This window comes from Loxodonta africana, chromosome 15 (genome assembly GCF_030014295.1).
Source record: "Loxodonta africana isolate mLoxAfr1 chromosome 15, mLoxAfr1.hap2, whole genome shotgun sequence".
Taxonomy (NCBI): domain Eukaryota; kingdom Metazoa; phylum Chordata; class Mammalia; order Proboscidea; family Elephantidae; genus Loxodonta; species Loxodonta africana.
In genome coordinates this window covers 6,129,500-6,157,212 of record NC_087356.1, presented here as the reverse complement: position 1 = coordinate 6,157,212, position 27,713 = coordinate 6,129,500, and the positions used below count along the sequence as shown (strand labels likewise).

The window sequence follows — 27,713 nt, the reverse complement described above, 5'->3', positions numbered from 1 at the left end:
CGAGAAGTTAAACAATAGAAGATTTGAATAAATAGTTGAGATGACAACAGGGCATACGTGATGAATTTCCAAACCACTTGTGTAGATAGTCGTATTTACCTACACCTGCTGCTACCACTAAACCAAAAAAAACACCCAAACCGTTGCTGCCAAGTTGATTCCGACTCCTGGCAACCCCTTGAGCGCAGAGTAGAACTGCTCTGTAGGGTTTTCAAGGCTGTGACCTTTCAGAAGTAGATCAGCAGGCCTTTCTTCCCACGTACCTCTGGGTGGGTTTGAACCGTTAACCTTTCAGTTTGTAGCTGAGCACTTACCTATTTGTGCCACCCAGGAACTCCACTGCTACTGCGGGGGATTTGATTTGTGAGAGTTCATTTGTTTACTGCTTCAAAAAACATTTCTGTGTGTAGCTCACTTCACATCACTGCCAAAGTAGCTATATGGCAGCTGTAGCCACCTTCCGGAACAGTGTGTCCCTCTCTTTCTCCGTCACGCCAGCCTCATTTGTGGTGGTCCAGTGTTTGCACAGCCCTTCCCCACCCCTAAAATGTGGTCCAACCTCTCCCTTTCCATCATCTTTCTGAAATGCTTCTCAAAATGAATGCCCTGTCTTTCCTTCTCTTTTCCATACTTACACCTGTTTGGAAACTCCTGTTCAGCCTTCAAAACTCAGTTCCAATTTCACCACCTCCAGGAAGCCTTCTCTGGTCCCCAGCTCCATTGTCCCGTCTTTGTGTCTGTTTTGGGTTCCGCCAGGTCAGCGGTAACTTATTTACATGTCTGTTTTCCCTATTTGAATGAGCTCCTTAAGTGCAGAGTTCTTCAAAAGTAGCTGCTTAATAAATGAGCGTTGATGGCATGGACGGAGTGGACGTGTGTGCAGGTATAAAAGGCTTCATGTGGTTACAACTAGAAGTAGCTGAAGAAGCTTGTTTTCAAGCCTGATGTAGAAGTTTGGCCTTTCACAATGATCAAAGCACTGAAAACATTATTGCAAAATAAGTGGAAAGTAACAGTAGAAATAACAGTTCATTGTCACCACCTACTTCATTTGAACGAGAAAAGGATTTGTCTTTAGCACTTTTCAATTGGCACTAAACCTAGTTTTGTTAGGATGATAAAATTTAGAAAAAAGGTTTCCTAATATTTGATAACATTTCCCACTTTAAGTTGCTATGTGTGTTGCTCTGATAAAGGCAGCTGGTCAAACGTAAGGTTCTGTGCTCCCCGTTCGCTCTACACTGGCAGACTCTCTATGGAAACAATGTATTGGAAACATTTATGAGAATAGAAAAATTGTTTTTAAAATGGACTGTTGGTACTGTATTACTTCAAAAAGAGTTTCATAAAAACTACTTGTACTACGTCTTCTAGAATTCTGGTAACTGTTACTTGACACAGTAAAAGTGCTAAGCTGGTCTCTCTAAACGAGGTCGTGAATAATCTCTTTTGTGTCCCTTTTTTTCCCCCATAGCTTCTTATGTCATGAGTGCTGCCTTGGCAACCAGAATTTATGTGGATTGACAAACTCATGCATGACTTTAAACTTAAATATTCTTGAGAAAGTTTACACGTGGTTGACTTGACATTTGAGACTGACGTACCTCATAAATGTGCAGTAGCCAGCAAATTGGGAAGTTTTACTTAAATCCTTAAGAAAACCATTAGAAAATGAGTTGCGAGTATAACAGGTAGCTCTCAAGCAATTTGTGCTTCCCCTTCCCTGCTCTGCTTTAAAAGGCATTTGCGTTTTGGTTTAAGGAAAGTCTCAGGCAGTTGTTGGCTGATGTGCTCTAGTTGGCCTTAAATATTAGGATAAAAGAGGTATTTGTCTTTTTTCTCCTATAGTTAAACTCGTAGTCCCTTGGGTTGATATCCAGAAGTTAGAAAGAACATCCAATGTCTTTCTGACGGATACCATCCGAGTCACCACGCAGAATAAGGAGCGTGACTTCTCCATGTTCCTGAACCTCGATGAGGTGTTCAAGATTATGGAGCAGCTGGCGGATGTGACGCTTCGAAGGCTGCTGGACAATGAGGTCTTTGACCTGGACCCAGATCTGCAGGAACCAAGCCAGATCACCAAGAGGTAAGAGCTTCAGTGCCCGGGAGCTCCTCACCCACACAGGGAGCTCACGGTTGGTGCCCCACCACGGTTTTCGTGTGCTTTTGTGAGCCTTAGTTGTGCTGGATTTAAGTTTTCCTCGAGGCATAGCCCAGCTTTTTGTATGTTGTTAATCTTGCCAGAGGTGAAATAGTTGGAAACAATTATTATTCATTTCCTTTATATATAAAAAAAAAAAAAACCCAAACCCATTGCCGTCAAGTTGATTCTGACTCATAGCGACCCTAATAGGACAGAGTAGAGCTGCCCCATAGGGTTTCCAAGGCTGTGATCTTTATGGAGGAAACCCTGGTGGCATAATGGTTAAGTGCTATGGCTGCTAACCAAAAGGACGGCAGCTCGAATCCACCAGGAGCTCCTTGGAAACTCTATGGGGCAGTTCTACTCTGTCCTGTAGGGTTGCTATGAGTCGGGATCAACTCGATGGCAATGGGTTTGGGTTTTGGTAATCTTTACGGAAGCAGACTGCCACATCTTTTTCCCTCAGAGTGGCTGGTGGGTTCGAACCACCAACCCTTTGGTTAGCAGCCAAGCATTTTAACCACTGTGCCACTACGGCTCTTTTTCCTTTATATGGTGGACTGTAATTTCTGGATCCAGTTCCCCTTTTTTCGGATTTTCTTTCAAAGTTGATTTTCATAAAAGATACCTCTGGAGATGTATTATGGGCACAGCCTCATGATGGAGATCTGCTAAGCACTGCGCCTTATTGTTGGTGTGGTGTTAGCTGCTGTTGAGTGGGCGCGACTCGTCATGACCCCGTGCACAAAGGAAGGAAGCCCTGCCTGGTCCTGCACCATCTGCATGATTGGGTGTGGATCAGACTGTTGTGTTCCACGGGGTTTTCACTGGCTGATTTTTGGAAGGAGATTGCCAGACCTTTCGTCTTAGCTGATCTTAGTCTGGAAGCGCCGCTGAAACTTGTTCTGTACCACAGCAAAATGCAAACCCCACTGACGGGTGGGTGTTGACTGCCCGTGAGGTGCGATGGCTGGGAACCGAACACGGGTCTCCTGCACGCAAGGCAAGAATTCTACCACAGCAAAATGCAAACCCCACCAACGGGTGGGTGGTGACTGCCCGTGAGGTGCGTTGGCTGGGAACCGAACATGGGTCTCCTGCACGCAAGGCAAGAATTCTACCTCCGAACCACCACTGCCCCGGTGCTTTATTGGCGAACATTAAGACATTCTGTATTTTCATATTAAATGACTTTATAGAAATAGTTTTCAGGACAGCACAACTTATTTTGGGTGCCAACTTCTTGTTAGAAATATGCATTATTAATAGCGTGAGTCAATATTCTTTATTGTCCATTTGCTCCAAATGGATACTAGTCATGGAAACTTGGTGAGGTGGTTGCTTGAATTGATGGTCACTTTTAAGAGAAAGTTCAACTTTGTCTGAAGTTCAGACCAGAGGGCTTGCATTGACTCTGATTTGTGGCTTTGTGGTTTACAGCTGGGTGGCTGCAGAGCTGACACAAAGGTGAATTAATACAAAGGTAACCTTTGGGAAGTGAGCTAACAGCAAACTTCTGTCCTGGTTGAGCCTTTTTAAAAAGATGTAGTCACAGAATCACTCCCGGTTGTTTCCATATTACAAGTCACTTATTTTTAATATTAATCTACTTTAGCATTCTCATCTGCCTTATTTTTGATAGAATTTTCTTGAAAATATCCAAGGAGAGTGCTAAAACATAGGTGTCACACTTTAGCTTATGAGACGGCTTAGCCTGACGTGTCGGAAATTCTTTGCACGGCCGTCAGCAGCATCTCCTTATTCTTCTGAGCTTCACTTTCCTATATCTGGGCTGGTGGACCTGCCACTAAGTTCCTTCATGACTCCGAAGTCTAGTGTTCAGTAACTGCAAAGGAAGTCTTGTCTTTAAGTGATTTATTATTCCTTAAAGGAGTCCTGGTGTCGCAGTGGTTGAGCTGTCAGTGGTTAGAACCCACCAAGCCTTCTGTAAAGATTAGGGCCCTGGAATGGAGCAGTTCTGCTCTGTCCTATAGGGTCGTTGTGAGTTGGAATCTACTCGATGGCAACAGGTTTTTATTGTTCCTGAAACAAGTGTACTGTTTTCTCGGAACTTCTGGAGAAATACATGTCTTTCTAATGAGTGGTCCCCTAATGGTAGAATTTTCATGTATTTAAAAAGATTTCAAGACCCTTTCGGCTGTGTGCATAAATTTTAAACTGATCACATATAGCCAGAAGTGAGAGAAAAATCAAAAACAGAGACTTGATTTTTTTGGACATTCCAAAGACCTTCACATGGCTTTATGTCATCTCTGAGAATCTGGTGTTTTCTTGGTCCTTTCAGCCTACCTTCCAAAGGTTGGCTCAAAACGAAAAAAATATACGGTTTTTGAGACTCGAAGAAATAAGTCTTAGTTGCTAAACAAGTCAAGTAAACCACCGATTAAAGCTTTAACTGTGTGTGTGTGTACGTAAGTGTGCATGTGTGTTTCTCTATGTACATAAGTGCATGTGTGTACGTAAGTGTACGTGTGTGTACCTGTACACGTGTGTTTCTGTGTGTACACAAGTGTGCATGTGTGTACATACCTGTGCATGTGTGTACATAAGTGTGCATGTGTGCTTCTGTGTGTGCATGTGTGTTTGTGCACATAAGTGTACACGTGTGTTTCTGTGTGTGCACGTGTGTGTACGTAAGTGTGCACATGTGTCAGTGTGTGCGCACATGTGTGTATTGCCACCATGTTGTTTTAGGAACTTGAGACCAGTTCATAGCCAGTGTGTCCAGGTCAGCCTCAGGGACGCTGGGATTTCGGGTAATTCCTTGCCAGTTTCCTAATGACCTGGGGCTTCACATCCAGATGTGGCATTTTTGCTTTGGGATAGAAATGAGGAAAGAAGAAGATCCCAGGCCCGTAGCACTCACTACAGTTTTGGTTAAATCATCTGTTTCAGAAGGAAAAAGTGCCAGTGTGTCAGTCTTCACTTACATCCCAGAATTCAGGTGAATTCTACAAGGCTGCTTCCCTCGCCCTGGAAACTGCTGGAAAGGAGAAAAGAAAGAAAAGAACAAAACCAGCCCCTGTGGTGGCCAGTGGTGGAGCTAGAGGGTGTCTGTGGGCTGAGCCCAAGACAGCACGGCCTGGGTTCACGGTGTGTCTTGCTGGTGACTGCCCTGGGAGTGACTTCCTCCCAGAGTGGAAGGCAGGGCATTCCCTCCCGAGTCCTGCTAGTTCTCCTCTGTAGCTCTTTGTCATGGAGACCTGGGCCTTCGGGTGTAAACAGGTAGTGACTCAGTCAGCTAGAACTGCCAAGAGAGTCCGGGTTTCAGAGTTTAGGAAAACAGCCTCTTCATGCTAAGGCAAAATCAGAAGTGCTGGAATGCTCCTGGGGCTTCCTTTTCTTGCTGTGTCTTCACTTCCTTCCCAGATAACAGTCTTCGAAAGGTGGCTTTCGGGTCATGAGTGCGGCCAGCCCTCTGATTACTGATGAGTCCTAATTGCTGCTTGTGCTCACCCCAGAGGAGCTGGTGGTCGCAGATGGGAGCACAGCTCAGGTCTCCTCTGAGGGCAGGGAGGATAGGGTGGTGTGGGATCCCACGGGATCCAAGTCATGGAAGTTGGAGCTGGAAGGACTCAGGGGCCCGCCTGCTTCAGCCCTCACGTTTTACACGTTTTATAGACAAAAAGGGTAAACACCTTGACCAGGCATCCTGAAGTGTGTCCTGATAGAGTCCTGTGAGAGAAACCCAGGAGATGATGGGGTGGCTGAGAGTGGGGAGGGGGGCTTCCCAGAGAGAGAATGGAAGGAGGGATGATGTTATCGTTGGTTGCTGTCGCGTCAGTTCTGGCTCATGGTGACCCCAAATGTGCAGAGTAGAACTGGTCCATAGAGTTTTCATGACTAACCTTTTGGAAGCAGATCGCCAGGTCTGTCTTCCGAGTTGCCTCTGGGTGGGTTTGAACGGCCAACCTTTTGGTTAGTAGTTGAGCACTTGACCGTTTGTGCCACCCAGGGCCTCCATAGAGGGAGGATAGGAGGGAATACAGGGATTGTCCTGCAATTTCTAAGTAAAACATCTATTCCGAAGTTGTGGATGGTGGGGAGGGAACAGTGTACCCAGCTATTTAGTGATGGGCTTCACTAAATCTAATTCAGATCTGTTTTAGCGGCTGAAAATGCTGCATGAAAACTCAGCTGATAACGTTTTCCATGCTGTGAGCTCTTTCTGTGGTGATCAGTGGCGACCTGGGGGCAGGTGTCTTCAGCACTAAACCCATGTGTGGCTGATTCTGAGTGCCCTAGTGTCAGGCTTTGCAGACCCTCTTTGGTCTTTCCCTGCCCAGGTTCACCCTTTTTCCTCTTATTCTCCTTGAACCCCCACTGGGATTGCTTGGTCATTTATTTCACTCTCCTCAAGCCCTCCTCTGCCTCAGTGTCCTCTCAATCAGTTGAGGCACTCTTGGGGCTCCTGCAACCCCCAGAAGTCCCCACTCATGGGGGAATGGCCGTCTCCCACTCCACAGCCCTGTTAGCTGCTCAGGGGTTGGCAGTGGTTGTGCCAGAGGTTGGATGGACGGAAGAGGACAAAGGCAGGAATCCATTCTTGAGAAGCAAGAAACCTCGCGGATTCTCTGTTAAGGTCTGGGTCTACCAGGGGCGCAGTGTGGATGGTTTTCCAAGGAGTTGGGGAGCTGTGTGGGTAGCCGCTGACATCCTGCCTTCACATTGTGTCCGAGGGCTGGGAGCTCACAGTGGGGACATGTGGCCCCAGGTCTGTCCCCAGTGGCCCTGGCTTGCTGTGTGCTCAGTGCATGTGGCCAAGTTGGAACCTCGGCTTTCTGTCTCCTAGAGTCCTTATGGGAGTCGTAGAGGAAAGCGTTTGGTGTAGACACACGTTTGAGAATCGAAACGTTTTGTGTGCAGCCTGGGGCGTTGAGGAAAAGTACACGTGTCTTGGCTTTCTGCCTTGTTTATAGATTGTTAATTCTTGGTGTTTTTAAGAGTGTAAGTGCATCAGGCTTGGGTCTGTGAATGGGCACATACCTGCCAAAACCAAACCAAACCCAGTGCCGTCGAGTCGATTCCAACTCATATTGCCAGCCACTGGAAATCTTTTTGCTGCTTTATGAGGAAAGAGGGCCGTAGAGAACCGAGTCTGCTGTCCCTTACAGCAGGACAGGAGAGGTGGCTCGAGGCCTTCTATGCAGTTACAAGAGGAAAACCCGTATTCTGAGAGGGTGGGGTGGCTGTGCCTGACAGCCTAGTCACAGAGCCAACCTGCCCACGTCTGTCTTGGTGTCTGAGTTTTGGGAAGCATTTGGCTCCAAGGCAAGTGTTTCCATAAGCCTGAAACACAGTAGGCTCGCATGACTAGATGGCGGGAACGTTGGTATGTAAGGCCCAGACAGGGCTCTTCCCAAAAGCGTTCTAAAAGGTTTTGGTGTAGGGGTGGGGAGGGAGGCAAACCTGTTTGTGATGCCTCTTTACCTTATCTGTTGTTGGGTCCTGTCGAGTCAATTCTGACTCACAGCACCCCCATGTGACAGAGTAGAGCTGCCCCATAGGGTTTGCTAGGCTGTAGTCTTTATAGGAGCAGATTATCAGGTCTTTTTCTCGTGGAAGCATTGGATGTATTCAAACCGCCAACTTTCGGTCAGTAGCTCAATGCTTAACTATTTGTACCACACTTCCACCTCATAGCAATTAGCTCTGGGCTGTGGATGCTGATCTTGGTTCTCCTCCCCCTTATGAAGTTAGAGGAGTCAGACACCGCCCCCACCACGCCGTTTTTCACACTGATCAACCCACGTCTATTCTCTGCGTATCACAGGCTCATAAACCTGCACATACTAGGATGATTTGTGTCATGCACCCTTGCCGTCCTCATCGTAGCTTTCTTCTGGAGCAGTTGTTCCACCAGCAACCTGAACAGTGGGCACGAAGTGTTGTTGGGGCTGGTAGGCTGTTTTCCAGTCTCAGAGGGGCCCTTCTGTGGGGCTCACTGCCTGGGATTAGCTACCGCTTTCCTAATGTTGGAGCCCTGGTGGCGCAGTGGTTAAGAGCTCTGCTGCTAACCAAAAGGTCGGCAGTTCGAATCCACCAGCTGTTCCTTGGAAGCCTTGTGGGGCAGTTCTGCTTTGTCCTATAAGTTGCTATAAGTCAGAATTGCCTCGATGGCAACGGTGTGTGTATGTGTGCTCCTGTTGTTAAGCAGTGACTGATGTCTGTTGGTCATCTCGGCGGAAGAAGAGTGGAGACATTTAGCCCAGCTGTGACAGGTGGGCTTTGTTTCCGATGCCATTGATACATTAGCACCCGAACTACCAGCTGCTACGAACTAAAGGATGTTGTTGTCAGTTGCTATCAAGTCTATTCCACCTCATGGCAAACCCCTCTGTGTAGAGTAGAATCACTTCATGTGATTTTCAAGGCTGTGACCTTTTGGAAGCAGGGCACCAGGCCTCTCTTCTGAGGTGGCTCTGGGTGGGTTCAAACCACCAATCTTTTGGCTAGTGGTTGAGTGCTTAACTGTTTGTGCCACCCAGGATAGGGTGGTCTTATTCCGGGTTTCCTAAGAGGCTTGTGTTTCACATCTCTCACGTTACTAGGGTCACCTTAATTATGTTAGAAATTTCAGTATCATGTATAAATACAATCCTGAAGGCTGGAATTGGAAGAGAACTTTGTATTAGAGAGGAAGGAAAAGGAGCTCACAGCTCAGGAAACTCCTTCCTGCTGCTTTCTTTTTATTTTTATCTTGGGGTTCTGGTCTCTGGCTACTGAATGTGCAGTGGACAGGCTGCTGCAGTGAAAAAGAAAGGAGAATGGAGACTGTGTGTGAAACATAGCAGGGCTGCTTAGAAGCCCACAGAGAAGCTGGTTGATCTGAGCTGTTGGCTGAGGCAGCAGGTGCATTGAATAGGAAAAAAAAATTTGTTTTTAGTCAGCCTCAGATAACTGAACACTTTATTCTTATAGGAGAGGGGTGGGGTGCAAAATAAACATTATAAATATAAATCCTCCTACCCTTCTTGTGGAAACCCTGCTGGTGCAATGGTTAAGCATTAGGCTGCTAACTGAAAGGCTGGCAGTTCAAACCCACCCAGTGGCTCTGTGGGAGAAAGACCTGGCTACCTGCTCCTGTAACGATTATGGCCTAGAAAACCCTATGGGGCAGTTTTACTCTGTCACATGGGGTTGCTATGAGTCGGAATTGACTCGACAGCACCCGCTAACAACGCTACCTGTAGCTCTCCACAACCTGCTGTGATGCATGTCACTTGCTGTGTTGTCACCTTGGCGTCAGCATCTCCTCAGGCAAAAGGGATGCCCTTCCAGGAAGGGAAAGAAAACAGTTGGATCCAGTGTGACTGGAACCATGTTTGTAAGCTACGTATAGGTAGTAAGCGTTGGCCTCGCTTCACCACAACCAACCTGCAGACGTACACTGGGGACAGAGATACGAGTTTCCCAGAGTTGAATGTATTGAACATAGGTCAGGTCTCAGGGACCTTGGGGTAATCCTGAGGATCTTGCCTTCGTGTCCTGCAGCGTGTGAACTTCTAGAATGTTCTCAGTGTTTTCCCATGCCTGTCTAGCCCCTCTCTGGAAGAAGCTCATGCCACCTGGGAAGCAGTAGACCATGTTGTATAAGGTATTTAAGGAACCACTGTTTTGGCCCGCAGTAACTGGGACTGTAGTGATGTGTAGAATCTCTGTATTACCTTCGTGCTCGGAGTATTTTCTGGACATGTCTGTGTTTTCTTTTTGTGGGGCGTTGATATTAAGTTCTATCGATTGCCATTTCTCTGTGATGTCTCCTTGTGTCCTAGTTTCCTAAAACCAAAAAAGACCAAACCCGTTGCCGTCGAGTCAATTCCGACTCATAGTGACCCTATAGGACAAATTAGAACTGCCCCATAGAGTTTCCAAGGAGTGCCTGGTGGATTTGAACTGCTGACCTTTTTGGTTAGTAGCCGTAGTACTTAACCACTATGCCACCAGGGTTTCCCTTAGTCTTCTAGTGCTGCTGAGACTGAAATACCACAAGTGGGTGGCTTTGAAGAACAGACATTTATTTTCTCACGGTTTAAACCAAACCAAACCTGTTGCCACTGAGTTGATTCCAACTCATGGCGACCCAATAGGATAGAGCAGAACTGCCCCCATAGGGTTTCCAAGGAGCAGCTCGTGGATTCGAACTGCCAACCTTTTAGTTAGTAGCCAAGCTCTTGAGTCCTGCGCCACCAGGGCCCCTTCTCACGTTTAGGAGGGTAGAAGTTTGAATTTAGGGCATCGGCTGTAGGGGAAGGCTCTCTCTGTTTGCACTGGGGGTAAATCCTTTCCTCAGCTTCTCCAGCATTCTTCTTGGCGTCCCTTGGAGATCCCCACGTGGAGTCTGTCTTTCCCCCGTTGGTGCCTGCTTGTCTCTGTGCCTAGTCTGCCCTTTTTAATCTCAAGAGTTATTAGGTTTAAGATACATCCTACCCTGACGTGGCCTCATTAACATACAAAGAAAACTCTGTTTCCAAATGGGATCACACCTGTAGGTACAGGGGTTAGGATTCCATCCCATGTTTTTCGGGGACACAATTTAGTCCACAACAACTTGGAAGACTGTTGTGTGACGGTGTGACAGGTTGGGGCTCGTAGAAACGGAACAAGCACAGAAGGAGTATCCGTAAGGAAACGTAGCCTAGTGAGGGGAGACAGTATCGCAGGGTCTCCCACCATCAGCCTGGGTTTGACAAAAATCACTCAGGCTGCAGCGTGGGGTCCAGAATTGAGAGTTTCACATCTTGCACTTATGTAACATTCTAAAAGTTTTTCTTTTCACGCAAGAAAATATCTTCATTAAAAAAGTGTGTGGCCACATCGATAAAGAACAGTGACGAATCTCTGAAACATTTCATAACATGGAGGAACCTGGAAGGCATTATGCTGAGTGAAATTAGTCAGAGGCAAAAGGACAAATATTGTATAAGACCACTATTATAAGATCTTGAGAAATAGTATACCTGAGAAGAACACATACTTTTGTGGTTACGAGGTGGGGAGGGCAGGAGGGTGGGAGAGGGTTTTTTATTGATTAATCAGTAGATAAGAACTGCTTTAGGTGAAGGGAAAGACAACACTCAATACACGGAAGGTCAGCTCAATTGGACTGGACCAAAAGCAAAGAAGTTTCTGGGATAAAATGAATGCTTCAAAGGTCAGCGGAGCAAGGGCGGGGGTCTGGGGAACATGGTTTGCTGGGACTTCTAAGTCAATTGGCAAAATAATTCTATTATGAAATCATTCTGCATCCCACTTTGAAATGTGGCATCTGGGGTCTTAAATGCTAACAAGCGGCCATCTAAGATGCATCAATTGGTCTCAACCCACCTGGAGCAAAGGAAAATGAAGAACACCAAGGCCACACGACAACTAAGAGCCCAAGAGACAGAAAGGGCCACATGAACCAGAGACCTACATCATCCTGAGACCAGAAGAACTAGATGGTGCCCGGCCACAATCGATGACTGCCCTGACAGGGAGCACAACAGAGAACCCCTGAGGGAGCAGGAGATTAGTGGGATACAGACCCCAAATTCTCATAAAAAGACCAAACTTAATGGTCTGACTGAGACTAGAGGAATCCCGGCAGCCATGCTCCCCAGACCTTCTGTTGGCACAGGACAGGAACCATCCCTGAAGACAACTCATCAGACATGAAAGGGACTGGTCAGCGGGTGGGAGAGAGATGCCGATGAAGAGTGAGCTAATTATATCAGGTGGACACTTGAGATTGTGTTGGCAACTCTTGTCTGGAGGGGGGATGGGAGGATAGAGAGAGAGGGAAGCCGGCAAAATTGTCAAGAAAGGAGAGACTGAAAGGGCTGACTCAAGAGGGGGAGAGCAAGTGGGAGTAGGGAGTGAGATGTATGTAAACTTATATGTGACAGACTGATTGGATTTGTAAACGTTCACTTGAAGCTTAATAAAAGTTATTAAAAAAAAAAAAAGTGTGTGGCCATTTATAAAATTCAAGCAAAATTGCTGCCGAGCTGATGCCGACTCATAGCAACCCTATAGGACCGAGTAGAACTGCCCCATAGGGTTTCCAAGGAGCGGCTGGTGGATTCAAACTGCCGATCCTTTGGTTAGCAGCTGAGCTCTTAACCTCTGCACCACCAGGGCTCCTAAATAAAAATAAAACCCATCCAAAAAAAAAATAGAAGGCAGAAATCCCACTGCCCAGAGACACCTCTATGAAAATCCTTTTACACATCACTTTCTGCAGATTTTCATAGAATTTTACACATGTGAGCTCAGACTGTACGTGCTGTTTCTAACCCGCCTTTTGTCTTTTACCACATGTAGGCATCATTTTATATTCACAGGGATCCCTTGAAGCATGAAGGACAGGTGTTATTTCCATTGTATAGATGTCAGAATGAGATACAGAGAGGTCTCAGCCGTGGTCACACAGTGTCCTAGTCATCTAGTGCTGCTATAACAGAAATACCACAAGTGAGTGGCTTTCACAAACAGAAATTTATTCTCTCACCGTCTAGAGGCTAGAAGTCCGAATTCAGGGCACCAGCTCCAGGGGAAGGCTTTCTCTCTCTGTCAGCTCTGGGGGAAGGTCCTTGTCATCAATCTTCCCATGGTCTAAGAGCTTCTCAGCGCAGGGACCCAGGGTCCAAAGGACACACTCTGCTCCTGGCACTTATTTCATGGTGGCAGGAGGTCCCTTTTCCTCTCTGCTTTCTTCTCTCTTTTATAGCTCAAAAGAGATGGATTTAGGATACAACCTAATCTTGTAGACTATGTCCTGCCTCATTAACATAACTGGCTCTAATCCTGCCTCATTCACATCATAGATTCACATCATAGAGGCTAGAATTTACAACACATAGAAAAATTACATCAGATCACAAAATGGTGGAAACCCAGAAAATTACTGGGAATCATGGTCTAGCCAAGTTGACACACATTTTGGGGAGACACAATTCAATCCGTAACACACAGCTAATGAGAAAGCCAAGAGTTCATATTCCTGACTTTGATCAAAGTGCTAATTCTGTTATATAAATATAAAATATGCCTGTTAATGTGGCTGGAGCTTGGTTGGTGCAAGCAGTTTGCCATAGGCTAGAAGTCGGTGGTTCAAACCCACGCAGTGGCTCTGCAGAACAAAAGGCCTGGTGATCTGTGCTTCCATAAAGATTACAGACCAGAAGACCCTGTGGAGCAGTTCCACTCTGTCACACACGGGTCACCAAGTGTCGGGGGCCAGCATGGAGGCAGCTAACAACAACAACCTTTAATGTGCCAAATAATATTTTTCCCTCTGTGAATTAGAACTACCCCCTCTGCTAGAATTTTGGGTTGTGACATAAATTCAGCAGTTTTTTCAAACATTGGGATTTGGCTGCCTTCTTGCTTTACTGGGTTTTAAGGCCAAGAATCGGGTGGGATCCCCCGCCCCCCTTACCACCATCCTACTGAAGTGGTGTGATAGTTCCTTCTCCAGCAATACTTCAGCTGGATTCTTTTTATTTATTTTTAAGACGATAATAAACCTGTTGCCGTTGAGTTGCTTCCAACTCATAGCAACCCGATTTGACAGAGTACAACTGCCCCATAGGGTTTCCAAGGAGTGCCTGGTGGATTCGATTTGCTGCCTTTTTGGTTAGAAGTCTTAGCTCTTAACCACTGCCCACCAGCACTCAGTATATGCCAGGCATAGATCTAAACACTTTAAAACAGCTTTATTGAAATAGAGTTCACATGCCATACAATTTATCCATTTTAAGTGTCCTGTTCAAAGTTTTTTTTTTTCAAATATATTCTCAGAGTTATGTACTATCACACAGTCAGTTTTAGGGTATTTTCATCACCCTAAAAGGAGTCTGGTAGCCATGAGTGGTCACTGGCCATTTCTCCCCCTTCCCTCCAGCTTTGGGCAATCGCTCATCTGCATTCTGTCTACAGGTTTGCCTGGTCTGAACATTCCAGATCAGTGGAATCATACAGTATGTGGCGTGTTGTATCTGGCTTCTTTCACATAGCGTAATGTTTTCAAGGTTCATCCATGTTGTGGCATGTGTCAGTATTTCATTCCTTTGTGTGGCTGAATGGTGTTTCATTGTATGGATAAACCACAAGTCGTTTATCCAGTCATCAGTCGATGGACGGCTGGGTTGTTTCTAATTTTTGGCTATAATGAATAACGCTACTGTGTACACTTATGTACAAGTTTCTGTGTGGACATAAATGTTTTCATTTCTCTTGGGTGTATACCTAGGAATGGCATTTCTGGGTCATATGGTAATTCTGCATTTAACCTTTTGGGGAACTGCCAGACTGTATTCCCAAGTGGCTGCACCATTTTACGTTCCCACCAGCAGTGTGTGAAGATTCCTATTACCCACATCCTTACCAACACTTACTAGCACCTATCTTTTTGATAGTTGGATTCTCATATGGTTGCTTTAATGTTGATTCTCAATGTTGCTAAAACCAGGAGAACAAACCCCACTGCCATTGAGTCGATTCTGACAAATAGCAACCCCATAGGACAGGATAGAACTGCCCCTTAGGGCTTCCAAGACTGTAATCTTTACAGAAGCAGACTGTCACATCTTTCTCCCATGGAGCGGCTGGTGGGTTTGAACTGCCGACCTCTTGGTTAGCAGTCAAGTTCTTTAACCATGTGCCACCAGGGCTCCTTAAAACCAAGACGGAAGGTTTATTTTGGTCTTCGAGAGTTTTATTGAATGAATTTCGCATACAGGCAGTAAGTTCTGCTCTTAGTACTTGCTCCAGAGGTTGGCTGTGGTGTTGGGATGCTCCAGAGGTCGGCTGTGGTGTTGGGATGCTCCAGGGGTCGGCTGTGGTGTTGGGGTGCTCCAGAGGTTGGCTGTGGTGTTGGGGTTTTCCAGAGGTTGGCTGTGGTGTTGGGATGCTCCAGAGGTCGGCTGTGGTGTTGGGGTAGATGACCTAACAAGCACAGGAATGAGAGGTACACAGCTTCCTCTTGAATTCAGGTGGTGCCGGTGGGCATAAAAACATTTCCTCACCTTTCCTCTTCCTTCTTCTTTTCTCTCCTTCCTTTCCCAGGGATCTTGAAGCCAGAGCACAGAAGGAGTTCTTCCGGGCTTTCTTCAGGTTGCCGAGGAAGGAGAATCTGCATGCGATTGTGGACTGTTCCCTGTGGACGCCGTTCAGCCGCTGTCACACGGTGGGGCGGATGTTCACCTCTGACAGTTACATCTGCTTTGCTAGCAAGGAAGACGGCTGCTGTAATGTGGTCCTGCCCCTCAGAGAGGTAGGCACTGCCTTTCACCCCTGCTGGGCTTGCATCAGCTCCTGAAGCCAGCCTTCTGTCGCTGTAACCATTAGTTGCTGGCTATGGGATGGGCCCCAGAAAAAGCTGGTAACACAGTCAGCCTTTCTCATCTAAAGACGGACATCTAGATGCTCTGGCTTACTAACGGAAGCATGGCCTGCATTTGACCATCACCCTTTGGCCCTTGGTTTTTCTATTGCTGCTGTGGCAACCTAAAATTTGCAGAGATGTGATTGGTGAAAACAGGGTACTTGTACTGTCCCCAATAGTGATAAAGCTGTTATGAAAAAGTATGTGCTTACCCACTCAAACCACAGCCTCTTCTAGCCCAAGACCAAAAGAACTAGATGATGCCCGGCTTCCACCACCCACCGTTCTGAGCAGGGACATAATAGAAGGTCCCAGGTAGAATGGGAGAAAAATGTAGAACAAAACTCAAATTCATAAAAAAGACAAAGACTTACTGGACTGTTAGAGACTAGAGGAACCTCTGAGACTGTCGCCCTAAGACATCCTTTTAACCTGGAACGGAAGGCACTCCTGGAGGTTACCTTTCAGCCAAATAATAGATTGGCCTATAAAATAAGCAGTAACACCAGGAGGAACGTGCTCCTTAGAGCAGTCAACTATACGAGACCGAACGGTCAAAATTTACCCAAAAGCAACGATGAGAGCCAAGGAGGGACAGGGAAACTGGATGGCAACAGGACAACCCAAAAAACCAAACCTGTTACTGTCAAATCAATTTCCACTCCTAGCAACCCTGACCCCACAGGACAGAGTCAGACTGCTCCAGGGGCTTTCCAAGGAGGGGCTGGTGGATTTGAACTGCCAACCTTTGGGTTAGCAGCCAAACGCTTAACCGCCAGGGCTCCAGAAACGGGACAGGCAGGGTGGAAACAGTGAGAGTGCTAACACATTATGGGGATTGTAACCAGTGTCACGGAACAATTTATGTATGGGTGAACAATTTATGTATGAATTTTTGAACTGGAACCTAATTTATCATGTAAACTTTCACCTGAAACACAATAAAATATTAAAAAAAAAAAAAAAAAGTGCTGCTTGGGGATGAAAGTTTTTCCAGAAGCTCTCAGGAATGAATCCTCCCCTATTATCCACCAAAAAAGAAAAGAAAAAAGTCAATTTATAAAAAGCTTTGTCTTTTGAAAATAAATGGCAAACTGCGTGGCTGCTATACTCTCCTTGACCATCAGTTAAAAATTAGAAATACTTTTTAAAATATGTATCAGATCCCTTCTTACTGTGTTGTTGTTGTTAGGCTGTTAGGTGCCACCGAGTGGATTTTGACTCAGTGACCCTATATGACAGAGTAGAGCTGCCCTAGAGGGTTTTCTAGACTGTAATCATTATGGAGTAGATTGCCAGGTCTTCCTCTCGCAGAGCTGCTGGGTGAGTTCAAACTGCCAGCCTTGCAGTTGGCAACTTAGCACCTTAACCGCTATGCCACCAGGGCTCCTTCTTACTATAAACCGAAAAACCAAACACACTGCCGTTGAGTTGAATCCAACTCGCAGTGACCCCACAGGACAGGATTTCCGAGGCTGTGCTCTTTACGGAAGTGGACCGCACGTCTTTCTCCCTTGGAACGGCTGGTGGGCTTGAACCGCTGATCTTTCAGTTAGCAGTCGAGCGCTTTAACGACTACCTGTGTTGACTTCCAGTTGTAAGCATCTCAGTCGTTGGACTTCTAGATGGTACCTTGCTTCTCTGGCTGTGAGACGAGCCAGTGACTGTGACACATCGAGGCCACCATAGTGTTGCTACTTGCAACATATGAATGGGTTGACTGAGCGCTGTTCTTTGGAAGAACTCAGAGCTTTTTCTTCCGAGTTCTCTTCTACCTCCATGTCATTGTTCTGTCGTAGATGTCTTCATTTTACAAATACTCACACTCAGGAGCTGAGCAAGAGATCCAGTAGCTGCTGTATACACTTTTTATCCGTTGACCAGTTCCTAGTTGCAGTTCTTTGGCTTTGCCTTCTATTTTGGGCTGTTTTCTGAATATGTAGTTAAATGTCTTCTTTCTCTCTTTCTTGCCTTCTCTTTGTGTGTGTGTGCTCTTTTAAAACAGGTGGTGAGCATCGAGAAGATGGAGGACACAAGTCTGCTGCCGAACCCCATCATCGTCAGCATCCGGAGCAAGATGGCCTTCCAGTTCATCGAGCTGAAGGACAGGGACAAGCTGGTGGAGAGTCTGCTGGTGCGGCTGAAGCAGGTGCACGCCAACCAGCCTGTGCGTTGTGACACCTCGAGAAATGAGGACATGGTAAGCTGCTTCAGAGCAACGGAGTCTGTAAATTGAACACCCGTTGTGTCACCGCCTATAGGGTCCCCGTGAGTCAAGGTCGACTCAATGGCAATGGGTTCTTCTTAGAGCAGTGGTCTCCAAAGGGGCACTGCAAGTAAAGGTGACCTGCTGAGGTGTGAGAGACACATGTTAGTGATTATTGGATCAGTGTGTCAGACCGTCTGTTACCACTTCTGTTACACTCAGTGTCCTGGGTGGGTGTTCCACAGGTTAGTGGGGTTGATGACACCCCACACAGGTTATAGGGACTGATGACACCCACCACAGGTTATAGGGGTTGATAAGACACCCCATACAGGTTATAGGGTTGATGAGACACCCCCCCACAGGTTATAGGGGTTGATGAGATACCCCTCACAGGTTATAGGGGTTGATGAGACACCCCCCACAGGTTAGAGGGGTTGATGAGACACCCCACACAGGTTATAGGGATTGATGACACCCACCGCATGTTATAGGGGTTGATGAGACACCCCTCACAGGTTATAGGGGTTGATGACACCCCACACAGGTTATAGGGGTTGATGACACCCCCCACAGGTTATAGGGGTTGATGAGACACCCCTCACAGGTTATAGGGGTTGATGAGACACCCCCCACAGGTTAGAGGGGTTGATGAGACACCCCACACAGGTTATAGGGATTGATGATACCCCACACAGGTTATAGGGGTTGATGACACCCCCCACAGGTTATAGGGGTTGATGAGACACCCCCCACAGGTTAGAGGGGTTGATGAGACACCCCACACAGGTTATAGGGATTGATGACACCCACCACAGGTTATAGGGGTTGATGAAACAGGCCCACAAGTTGTAGGGGTTGATGAGATACCCTCCACAGGTTATAGGCATTCATGAGACACCCCACATTGGTTAGAGCAGCCGATGGGGTACCCCCACGTTAGAGGAATTGGTGGGATATCAGCCACACTTCAGAGCGGTTGACAGACGCTCACAGGTTAGAAGGGTTGACCAGGCTCTCTCCTACAAGTTGGCGGGATTGACGAGGTGCCACCCACGTTTGGAGGCATTGGTGGGACATCCTGTCATAGGTTAGAGAGTTGACGAGGACGAGGTTATTTGGGGGCAAGTGCAACTTGCTGAAAGAGAGGAGTGTCATTGTTCTTAAGGCTGGACAGCAGCAAAAACGGACCCAGGTCTCCCGGTGCCCAGTCCAGAGTGTTCTGCCACATCCATGCCTCCGTTCCTTAACCTCACCCAGCGTTGTGGTAGGGAGGAAAGGAGACAAAGACCCTCTCTGTGCCAGAGCTGTTCCTAGGGGTGGTCGTCCTCAGTAGGGAAGGCAAGGGGGCTGAGGTGAACGCTTCCCAGCTTTGCCGGCCACCACTGTGTATCATCAGCATAGCCTCACCAGGGACACTCAGCAGGGATTGTTTATTTCTCAGGATCAAATCCTATAGGATTTAACGTTAGTCAAGTTTTTCCCTTAAGTCTTAACGAGATAAAAACCAAAAGCAAACCTGTTGCCGTGGAGTTGATTCAGCCTTATGGAGACGGACCTCAGGTGTGTCAGAGTAGAACTGTGCTCCATATGGTTTTCAGTGGCTCATTTTTCGGATGTAGATCTCCAGGCCTTTTTCCAAGAAGCTTCGAGATGGACTTGAATCACCAGCCTTTCTGTTAGCAGCTGAGCTCTTAACTGTTTGCACCATAAACAGATACCATACACACCCGTATCTGCTGCCGTCAAGTCCATCCCTACCCCTAGAGATCCTGTAGGACAGAGAAGAACTGCCCTATAGCGTTTCCAAGGAGCGCCTGATAGATTCGAACTGCCACCCTTTTGGTTAGCAGCTGTAGCTCTTAACCACTACGCCACCAGGGTTTCCCATAAGTAGACAGGCACATTTAAATCTGTTTATATTCATCCATCCAAAGGCAAAACAAGTATCCCATGTGAAAAGCAACGACTTTCTTTTTCTCTCTTTTTTGGCCGTGCAGACTTCCCCTGTGTTTCATTCAACAAGCATGTGCAACGATCACAAGTTTGGGGATCTTGAAATGGTGTCTTCTCAACACAGCGAGGAAAGCGAGAAAGAGAAGAGCCCGCTGCTCAACCCCGAGGCCCTGATAACCATCTTCCAGCAGTCCAGCCCCCAGAGCCCCGACTCCCGCATGGTGGGTGAAATGTGGCTGTGTGCTTTGGGCGCCTGCAAAGCTGTGCTGTTAGGACGGGTGCTATTACCCAGTTGTCTGACCAGTCATGGAAGGTGGCGTCTGCTAGCGCGGCTTCAGCAGGGCCTCAGGAGAGCAGGTGTGGCTCTGGGTGCCCCGGCAACCTTGGGCGGTTAGTGCACCTCCTGCCCTGTTTCCCTCACTGGCAAAAGGTGAAAGGCTCAGTTGACGCCATTTGCCTGAGCAAGTCTGGGTAAGTTGAGGATATGGTCAAAGTGACTGGGAGTGGATGGCCCTTTTCAGCTGCCCCTAAGTAGTTCTTTGGTGCAGCTGATGGCTGATGGCCTGACCAGCCATCAGCGCTGTCTCCAGCGGGATTTTCCAAATGTGAAACAAGTCCGTCCCCCGTTTTCGATCCTCCTTTTTAAAAAGCCAGTGGTGTCTGTGCATGTTCCTTGCTACCATATTTCTTTTTAGTCTTTTTGGGACAAAGGAACACCATCTCGTACTTTTACTGAGCTAAAAATGTTTATTACATTTACTTACAGTTTTCCTTTGTAGAAAGGGTTTGAGACATAGATGGTAAGGTCAATAGTCTAGAAATTGTACTTTGAAATGGTGCCATGGGAGGTAGGAGGTGCCAGGCAGGCTGTGAACGTTATTTATTAACCTTTCGTGGTTCTTCCTGGTCACTTAATGGCTCCTTCATCCTTGACTGATGTTCTATTTATTCAGAACGAACCCTTCTCACGTGCTTCACGTGTAAATGCTCAGTGAATGCTTTTTGGCTGAATGCATGGGAATACTGAATATACGTGCGTACTTCTCTCACTGCTGGAGAATACCGATAACTGAACACATATATCATTATCCTCCAGAAAAGGCACTTTGAAAATCCCTGCCATCCAGGGATAATTTTAAAATATTTTCAGTTGCCTGGGGATTTGACACACCCCTACACATGTTAGAGGGGTTGGTGGGGTACCCCCACATGTTAGAGGGCTTGATGGGGTATCCATATGTGTTAGAGGTGTAGATGGGTACCCCTACATGTTAGAAGGGTCAGTGGGGTACCCCCAAATGTTAGAGGGGTTGATGGGGTACCCACATGTGTTAGAGCTGTTGATGGGTACCCCTATGTGTTAGAAGGGTCAGTGGGGTACCCCACATGTTAGAGGAATTGATGGGGTATCCCTATTATGTTAGAGGGGTTGATGGGGTACCTCGCATTACAGGGGTTGATGGGGCACCTCCACATGTTACAGGGGCTGATGGGGTACTCCACATATTAGAGGGATTGATGGGGTAGCCCTACACTTTAGAGAGGTTGATGGGGTACCTTCACATGTTAGAGGGGTTTTGGGGGTTCCCTCACAGGTTAGAGGGCTTGATGAGGCACCTCCCTCGTAGGTTAGATGAGTTGACCAGGCTCCCTCCTAAACATATCTTTTGCATTTCTGATCACGTAATTTTGTTCAGGTTAATTTTCCCTCTGGCTGTCAGAAGCTCAAGGCAAACTGGGACGTCCCCTCGCTCCCCTCTGCCCTCTGAGCCAACCTGTGCTGTGACCGGCAGCTCACTGTTGCCTTCCTCAGGAAGTTTCCCTGATACCACCACTGCCATCCCTACCCTCCCAGCAACTCCGGGCTTGCTGCTTTTGCGTTTGAACATACATACTCTTATTCGCAACACTGTCAAGGAAATCGCACTTTATTTGTGTGAATGCTGGGCTGTGGACTCCGTAAGGGCTGGCACTCGTGTTATTCACCTTCGTTCCTCTGTCCAGTAGAGGTTCACACACATTCGTGGAAGGAATACAGGCACCACTGCCTGTGACTGCCGGCTTCTGTGTTAGAAGGGGCAGCCCTCTCTCGTTTAAGCACTGCGGATGGACTATGGTGCCAGGCGCAGGCGAGCTTCTTTGTACATTAAGAATCTTTCCGTTTCCAGTCCAGAGAACAGATAAAAATAAGCCTGTGGAATGACCACTTTGTGGAATACGGCAGAACCGTGTGTATGTTTCGCACAGAGAAGATCCGGAAGCTGGTAGCCATGGGGATCCCTGAAGCCTTACGTGGCAAGCTATGGCTCCTTTTTTCAGGTAAGTGTTTCTGCTGTCGTTAGACCAAATGTTGTTTTTGGAACCGACTCGGGATCAGAGGCTCCAAACTGAGCATTTTGCGTGTGTGTGTGTGTGTGTGTGTGTGTGTGTGTGTGTATGCAGATGAAATAATCTGCTTCTGGGTTATTACTATGCAATTCCCAGCTAAAGACCTCAGAAACCTGTGTGTTTTAGCTGTGGGACCTTGCTCTGATTGCCTGCGGTCTCTGGGCTACAGTGTTCTCCTCTGTAAATGTGGAGGTCTGGGCCAAATGACCCCCTCACATTTAAAAATCACTTTATACATATTGACGAGGATTCTATTAACAGTCACCTGGAACTGACGTATCTTTATAGGCATGACCTCTGAACTAGACTAAACAAGGAATCTTCATAAATTGTGCCCTGGCGGCACAGTGGTTAAACACTTGGCTGCTAACCTAATGGTCGATGGTTCAAACCCACCAGCCACTCCTCAGGGGAAAGATGTGGTGGTCTGCTTCTGTAAAGATTATAGCCTTGGAAACCCTGTGAGGCAGCTCTACTCTGTCCTATAGGGTCGCTATGAGTTGGAACTAACTCAACGGCAATGCATTTGGTGTTTTACTTTTTTTAGTATAGTGTCATTGAAATAAATTCCTGAGTGTAGTCTATTTGTCCCTTCTTGGTTGAAGACAGATAGCATCCATAAGAGGCAACATTGTGGAAGATTTGTCTCCTGTCCCCATTTCTTCTTTCTACATTTGACTCCTTCAGCGATGACTCTGTCCAGCCTCAGAGCCTCCCTCTGCCACTATTTGATGGTTTTCGGGAGTTCCTCATCAGGACACTTATTGATGGATGAATTCTGCAGAAAATTACCTTAGTCAGGATTTCTTTGTCACTCTGAGCATGAATTTGAGTAAAGGAGTTGGAGGCACCATGAGTAGGAAGGGAAAGGCCTGCATAATCAGCATGGTGTGGACTTTCTCCTCCAGAAGGGCATGCTGATTGCCCTTTCAGCGTGCTGTGGGGAGCATGGTATTGAGGCCCCCCGGTCCCAGGTAACCCTGCAGTGTTTACATCAGCAGTGAGTCTCCTGGGGGCTGGGCCTTGGGGACTGTCCTCTCACTGCTCACCTGTCCTGTACCCTGAGCATTGCCTTGTCCTACCTCACATAGGTTCCTCATCCCCAGTCAGCTCTCTCCTCCCTTTTCCCTGTTTCTCCCCTAAGATAGTCCAGCCCTACTTCTCTTCTCCCAGCAGGAGAGGCCCAGATACAGATTTCCTGCTTCCTGGCATACTCAATGGCATTAAACTTGGTTGATATTTATTTATCTAATTTGTGTGTGTGTGAAAATATACAGGGCAAAGCATACACCAATTCAATGATTTCTACATGTATAATTCAGTGACGTTGATTACATTCTTCGTCATGCAACCATTCTCGCTATCCTTTTCCAAATTATTCCACCTCCATTGAGATTAACTCACTGCCCCCAAAGTTTCTCATCTAATCTTTTGAGCTGCTGTTGTCAGTTTGATCCTATATGGAGAGCTCTTTAAAAGAGCACAATGCTCAAGGTAGACGTTCTTTACTAATTAAGCTAAACTACTGTTTGTATTAAAGATAACTTTAGGGGATAGTTTTGGTTTAAAGTTTAAAGATTATCTTAAAAACAAACAAACAAACAAACAAAAAGATTATCTTAGGGCAGTAGTTTTGGGGGAGTCATCCAGCCTCAGTGGCTCCAGAAAGTTTGAATTTCATGATAATTTAAATTGTTGATATTTATTGATACTTCTTGTACCATTGCTGATCTTGGTTCACATACTCGGGTCTCTGTCCTGCATGCTGGCTTCTTTCTGCTGCTGGTTATCAGGTGCCTACCAAAGACACACCATCAGAACACTTCCTTTTAAAATTAAAAATGTCTCCTGTACCTTTGTATTTAATAAAAACAATGTGTATCCATAGCTGGAAAATATGGAAGAGCAAGCAAAGAAGTAACTATACTTATAATCCCACCACCTAAAGATGACACTTGTCAGTGCTGTTGGTGTGTATTCTTCTGTGTCTCTTTAAGGCACGTATATACACACCCATCGTTTTTATAACCCTTTCAGCACCCAATTATTTTCTGCTTTGAAATATTTGTTACCACTTGCTTTCATTAATGGAAGCATCCTGAATCATTGAGCATGTTTGTATTTTTGATAGGTAGTATAGATTTTGAGAAATATCATGTGGGTATACATTTTCCCATAAAACACTGGTGGAAGTCTGGCAGCATGTTTAGTGGGCTCATTCTGTCCCAAGGATCTCTGGAGGGTTGCACCTTCCATTTTGTTATGTTGGTTTTCCAGATATGACACACGCACACACACACACATGCATGACCAAACCCATCAGGGCTCCCTAACTATCACACAGGAAGCCATAAATATGCTTACAAGGCTTATCTAGCTGTGTAAAAGCCAAAAGAGATAAAAGTTTGGCCCAATCTACACTTCTGGATGCACTGCCTCATACCTAAGCCTTCTTCTACCTTAGTGAATTTTCACCAAAGAATATCTCTTTCATTTTTCACTGTTCACAAGCTACCACTGCAGAGCAGTAAAAACTTTTAGTGGGACACATAGTCTCCCAAGAAGCCTGAGAGCCTGAAAATGTTGGTGGGGTGCTTCTGTCCTGATAGGCATGAAAGGGATAATCTGCTTAGTCATTTCCTACAGGACTGTCTCTTCGTAGTGATAGAATGCTTCCTTTGTTGACAGAAGTATTACTGTAGCTGTTTAAGCTGTTGCTCAATGAGCAAGACAGCTTTTAGTATAAATGCTGATTGTTACAAATGCCACAGTGATTGTTTAGCAGATATGATGGGAACCTCAGTCAGGCATTACGGATAGGAGAGTTGAAGGGCAGAGTCTTTTACTAAACCCATTCAAAGTTTTAAAACATTAACTAGCAGTTAAAGGCAGAATTGGGCTCCTTCTGCAGCCCTTCACCCTCCTGGCGTCTCCTTCCATGAGGCTTTACATTAGAACTGGAACCCACTACCTCACCAGTTCCCACAGAGTTTTTTTATTAGCTGCTGTCGAGTTGGCCCCTGGCTCATGGTGATCCCATGCACAATGGAATTAAATACTGCCTGATTCTGCACTGTTGCCATGATCAGTTGTGAATTAGACTGTTGTGATCCATAGGGTTTTCACTGGCTGATTTTTGGAGGTAGGTCACTAGATCTTTCTTCCTACTCTGTCTTAATCTGGAAGCTCCACTGAAACCTGTTCAGCATCTTAGCAACTCACAGGCCCCCACTGACAAACAGGTGGTGGCTGTGCACGTGGTGCATTGGTTGAGAATTGAAGGTGGGTCTTCCACGTGGAAGGCAAGAATTCTATCACTGAACCCAAAACTAGCCCTGGCGCTGGCTGATGTGTGAATAAAACCCTCACACAGCATTGACTCATCCCTGATGTTGGACTGTTGGGCAGACCACAAAGCCTGAGGAGACCTGGGCTGGTGCACGGAGTTTTCTGTGCTTGGTTGCCCTGCTTTGGTTGACACGTCATGAGCCTAGCCTTCAGAGCTTCAGGCTGGCTCACGCTGGCTTCATTATAATTGATTGTTAGCTTTGTTTAATCACAGTTACACCTTCTAATGTGCTTTACACACAGGTACTCAGTAATTTCTTGTTGAACCAGTGCATGACCTTCTGTTCACATATATATATATATATACCCTTCTCCTGTTATTAGGAAATACAGCGTATGAAAAGCATATTAATAAAATGATTTCTAGTACAAGCTTTTTCCCCACTATGTCAGGTAATGAACTTTGGTTGTGTAATCTCAAAATATTCGGTGTCCCTTAAGTAACTAGATCCCACTGAGGCTCTCTGACATAACCAGCCCCTTCCCCATATTGACACCGTTTTGGTAATCACCTCCCTCTTAAAAATTGCTTTTAAACCCATCAGACGCTGTCACAGACCTCGCCTCACATCCTGGGTACTACGGGAATCTAGTGGAGGAGTCCATGGGGAAGCCTTGCCCGGTGACGGAGGAGATCGAACGCGACCTGCACCGCTCTTTACCGGAGCACCCCGCCTTCCAAAATGAAACGGGAATTGCAGCTTTGAGGAGGGTCCTGACAGCCTATGCCCACCGGAACCCCAAAATTGGATACTGTCAGGTGAAGTGTGCACAGAGAGGCAGAGATCCTCTCGGGGGCTGTGTCTCGTGTTTATCCACCTGGAACCTCCACTTTTCTGCTCTTTTCAGCCATCCAGGCCTCAGTGCTGTTTTGTGTGAAGGCACTGTGCTTGGTGCTGTGAGCAAACTGTGGTCCCTGCCCTGAAGGAACATATCCAATACGGACAGCATATCTAATAAGGCCATTATCTCTGTATAGTCAAACTGGCTGATAATTCAGATTTGAGGAGTTGTCTGGTGTCTGAGGAGAGAAATGTACCCGTTGAGTTGCTGTCGGCTCCCGGGCAGATCCAGTCTTCACTGCCCTCTTGAGCCTCCGTGTAGGATGGGATTACTATAACTTCCATGGAGCTTTAATTTTTCTGGATCTCTAGACATTTCAAAGCATAAGATTCAAACTTTGCTGTCCTGCGAGTGAGCAAAATCTGTAGGTGAATAAAGTTGTGTGTGTGTGTGAAAGTTAAGAATATGTACACAGAGAATAGTTGGATTTGATGAAAGCCTGAGGCGTGCGTCACAGCTCAGTCCACCGCTACCAGAGAGAGGACAGTAACTCCGTGGTACCTAATTGCTAAACTAATCAGTCTTGTGAGGACTCATTTCATATTTTCATATTTCATATTGTTACTATGGGTGGGATATGCTGTTTTCTGTCACCTGCAGAGTCTTTAATTTCGTGGCTTGTTTGGGCTTGTACATTTTTAAATCCCTGTGGTGTCATGTGGTCTGGCCAGTAACTTTCCACTCCTCTCTGGTCCTGGAGCAGTCCATGAACATCCTGACCTCAGCCTTGCTGCTGTATGCCAAAGAGGAGGAAGCCTTTTGGTTGCTGGTTGCTGTGTGTGAACGGATGTTGCCCGACTACTTCAACCACCGAGTGATAGGTAAACTGGCCCCCACCCCCTGCCCCGCCGCTTGCCTCTCTCTGGAGAATAATGACAGTCCTAGTTACAGAATCCCTCTGTGCCGCCTGGCTAATGTCTGTGCACCTACGCTTTGACTCTTGAATTTGCAAAACTAACTCATGTAATGCTCTGTACAGCTCTGGCAAAATGGCAGAATGAGGTAACCCGGATACTCTCCCGCTATAAAACCTGTTGCCGTTGAGTCGATTCTGACTCATGGCCACCCTATAGGACAGAGTAGAACTGCCCAGAGGGTTTCCAAAGAGCAGCTGGTGAACTGGAACCGCTGACCTTTTGGTTAGCAGCTGAGCTCTTAACCACCGTGCCATCAGGGCTGCTTCTTCTATAAACGTCTACACATTTTGGATAAATGAAAACGTTATTTTAGATGGATAGATGAACTTACAGGAAGGAATTCCTAGGCCCAAGAAACAAGGAGAAAAGTGGAAAATGGAGGGGTTTTGCACTGATGTTGTGACCTGGGAAGAAGGGAGGAAGGTATGTTGCTCTTGGTATCTCAGGGGCCTTGTACAGACAGGAGATGCCCCTGGTTCCTCTAGAAGAGAGGATATGGGTAGAACTGAGACCTTGGCG

At 46.5% G+C, this 27,713-nt stretch overlaps 1 protein-coding gene across 10 annotated transcripts in view; it reads left to right on the top strand.

The window, feature by feature from the left end:
* The window catches only part of TBC1D8 (TBC1 domain family member 8), a 183,190-nt gene that overhangs the window by 98,427 nt on the left and 57,050 nt on the right, over positions 1 to 27,713 (top strand). For all 10 annotated transcript variants that reach the window (XR_010317894.1, XR_010317893.1, XR_010317892.1 and 7 more), the window contains exons 5-11: positions 1,849 to 2,089; positions 15,218 to 15,425; positions 17,542 to 17,736; positions 19,743 to 19,919; positions 21,867 to 22,017; positions 25,980 to 26,194; positions 26,981 to 27,098. Coding sequence is in view for 7 of the 10 variants with exons in the window: in XM_064268498.1 (XP_064124568.1) it covers positions 1,849 to 2,089; positions 15,218 to 15,425; positions 17,542 to 17,736; positions 19,743 to 19,919; positions 21,867 to 22,017; positions 25,980 to 26,194; positions 26,981 to 27,098 (1,305 nt within the window). In the remaining 3 variants the exon portion in view is untranslated. The remainder of the gene's footprint in view (positions 1 to 1,848; positions 2,090 to 15,217; positions 15,426 to 17,541; positions 17,737 to 19,742; positions 19,920 to 21,866; positions 22,018 to 25,979; positions 26,195 to 26,980; positions 27,099 to 27,713) is intronic.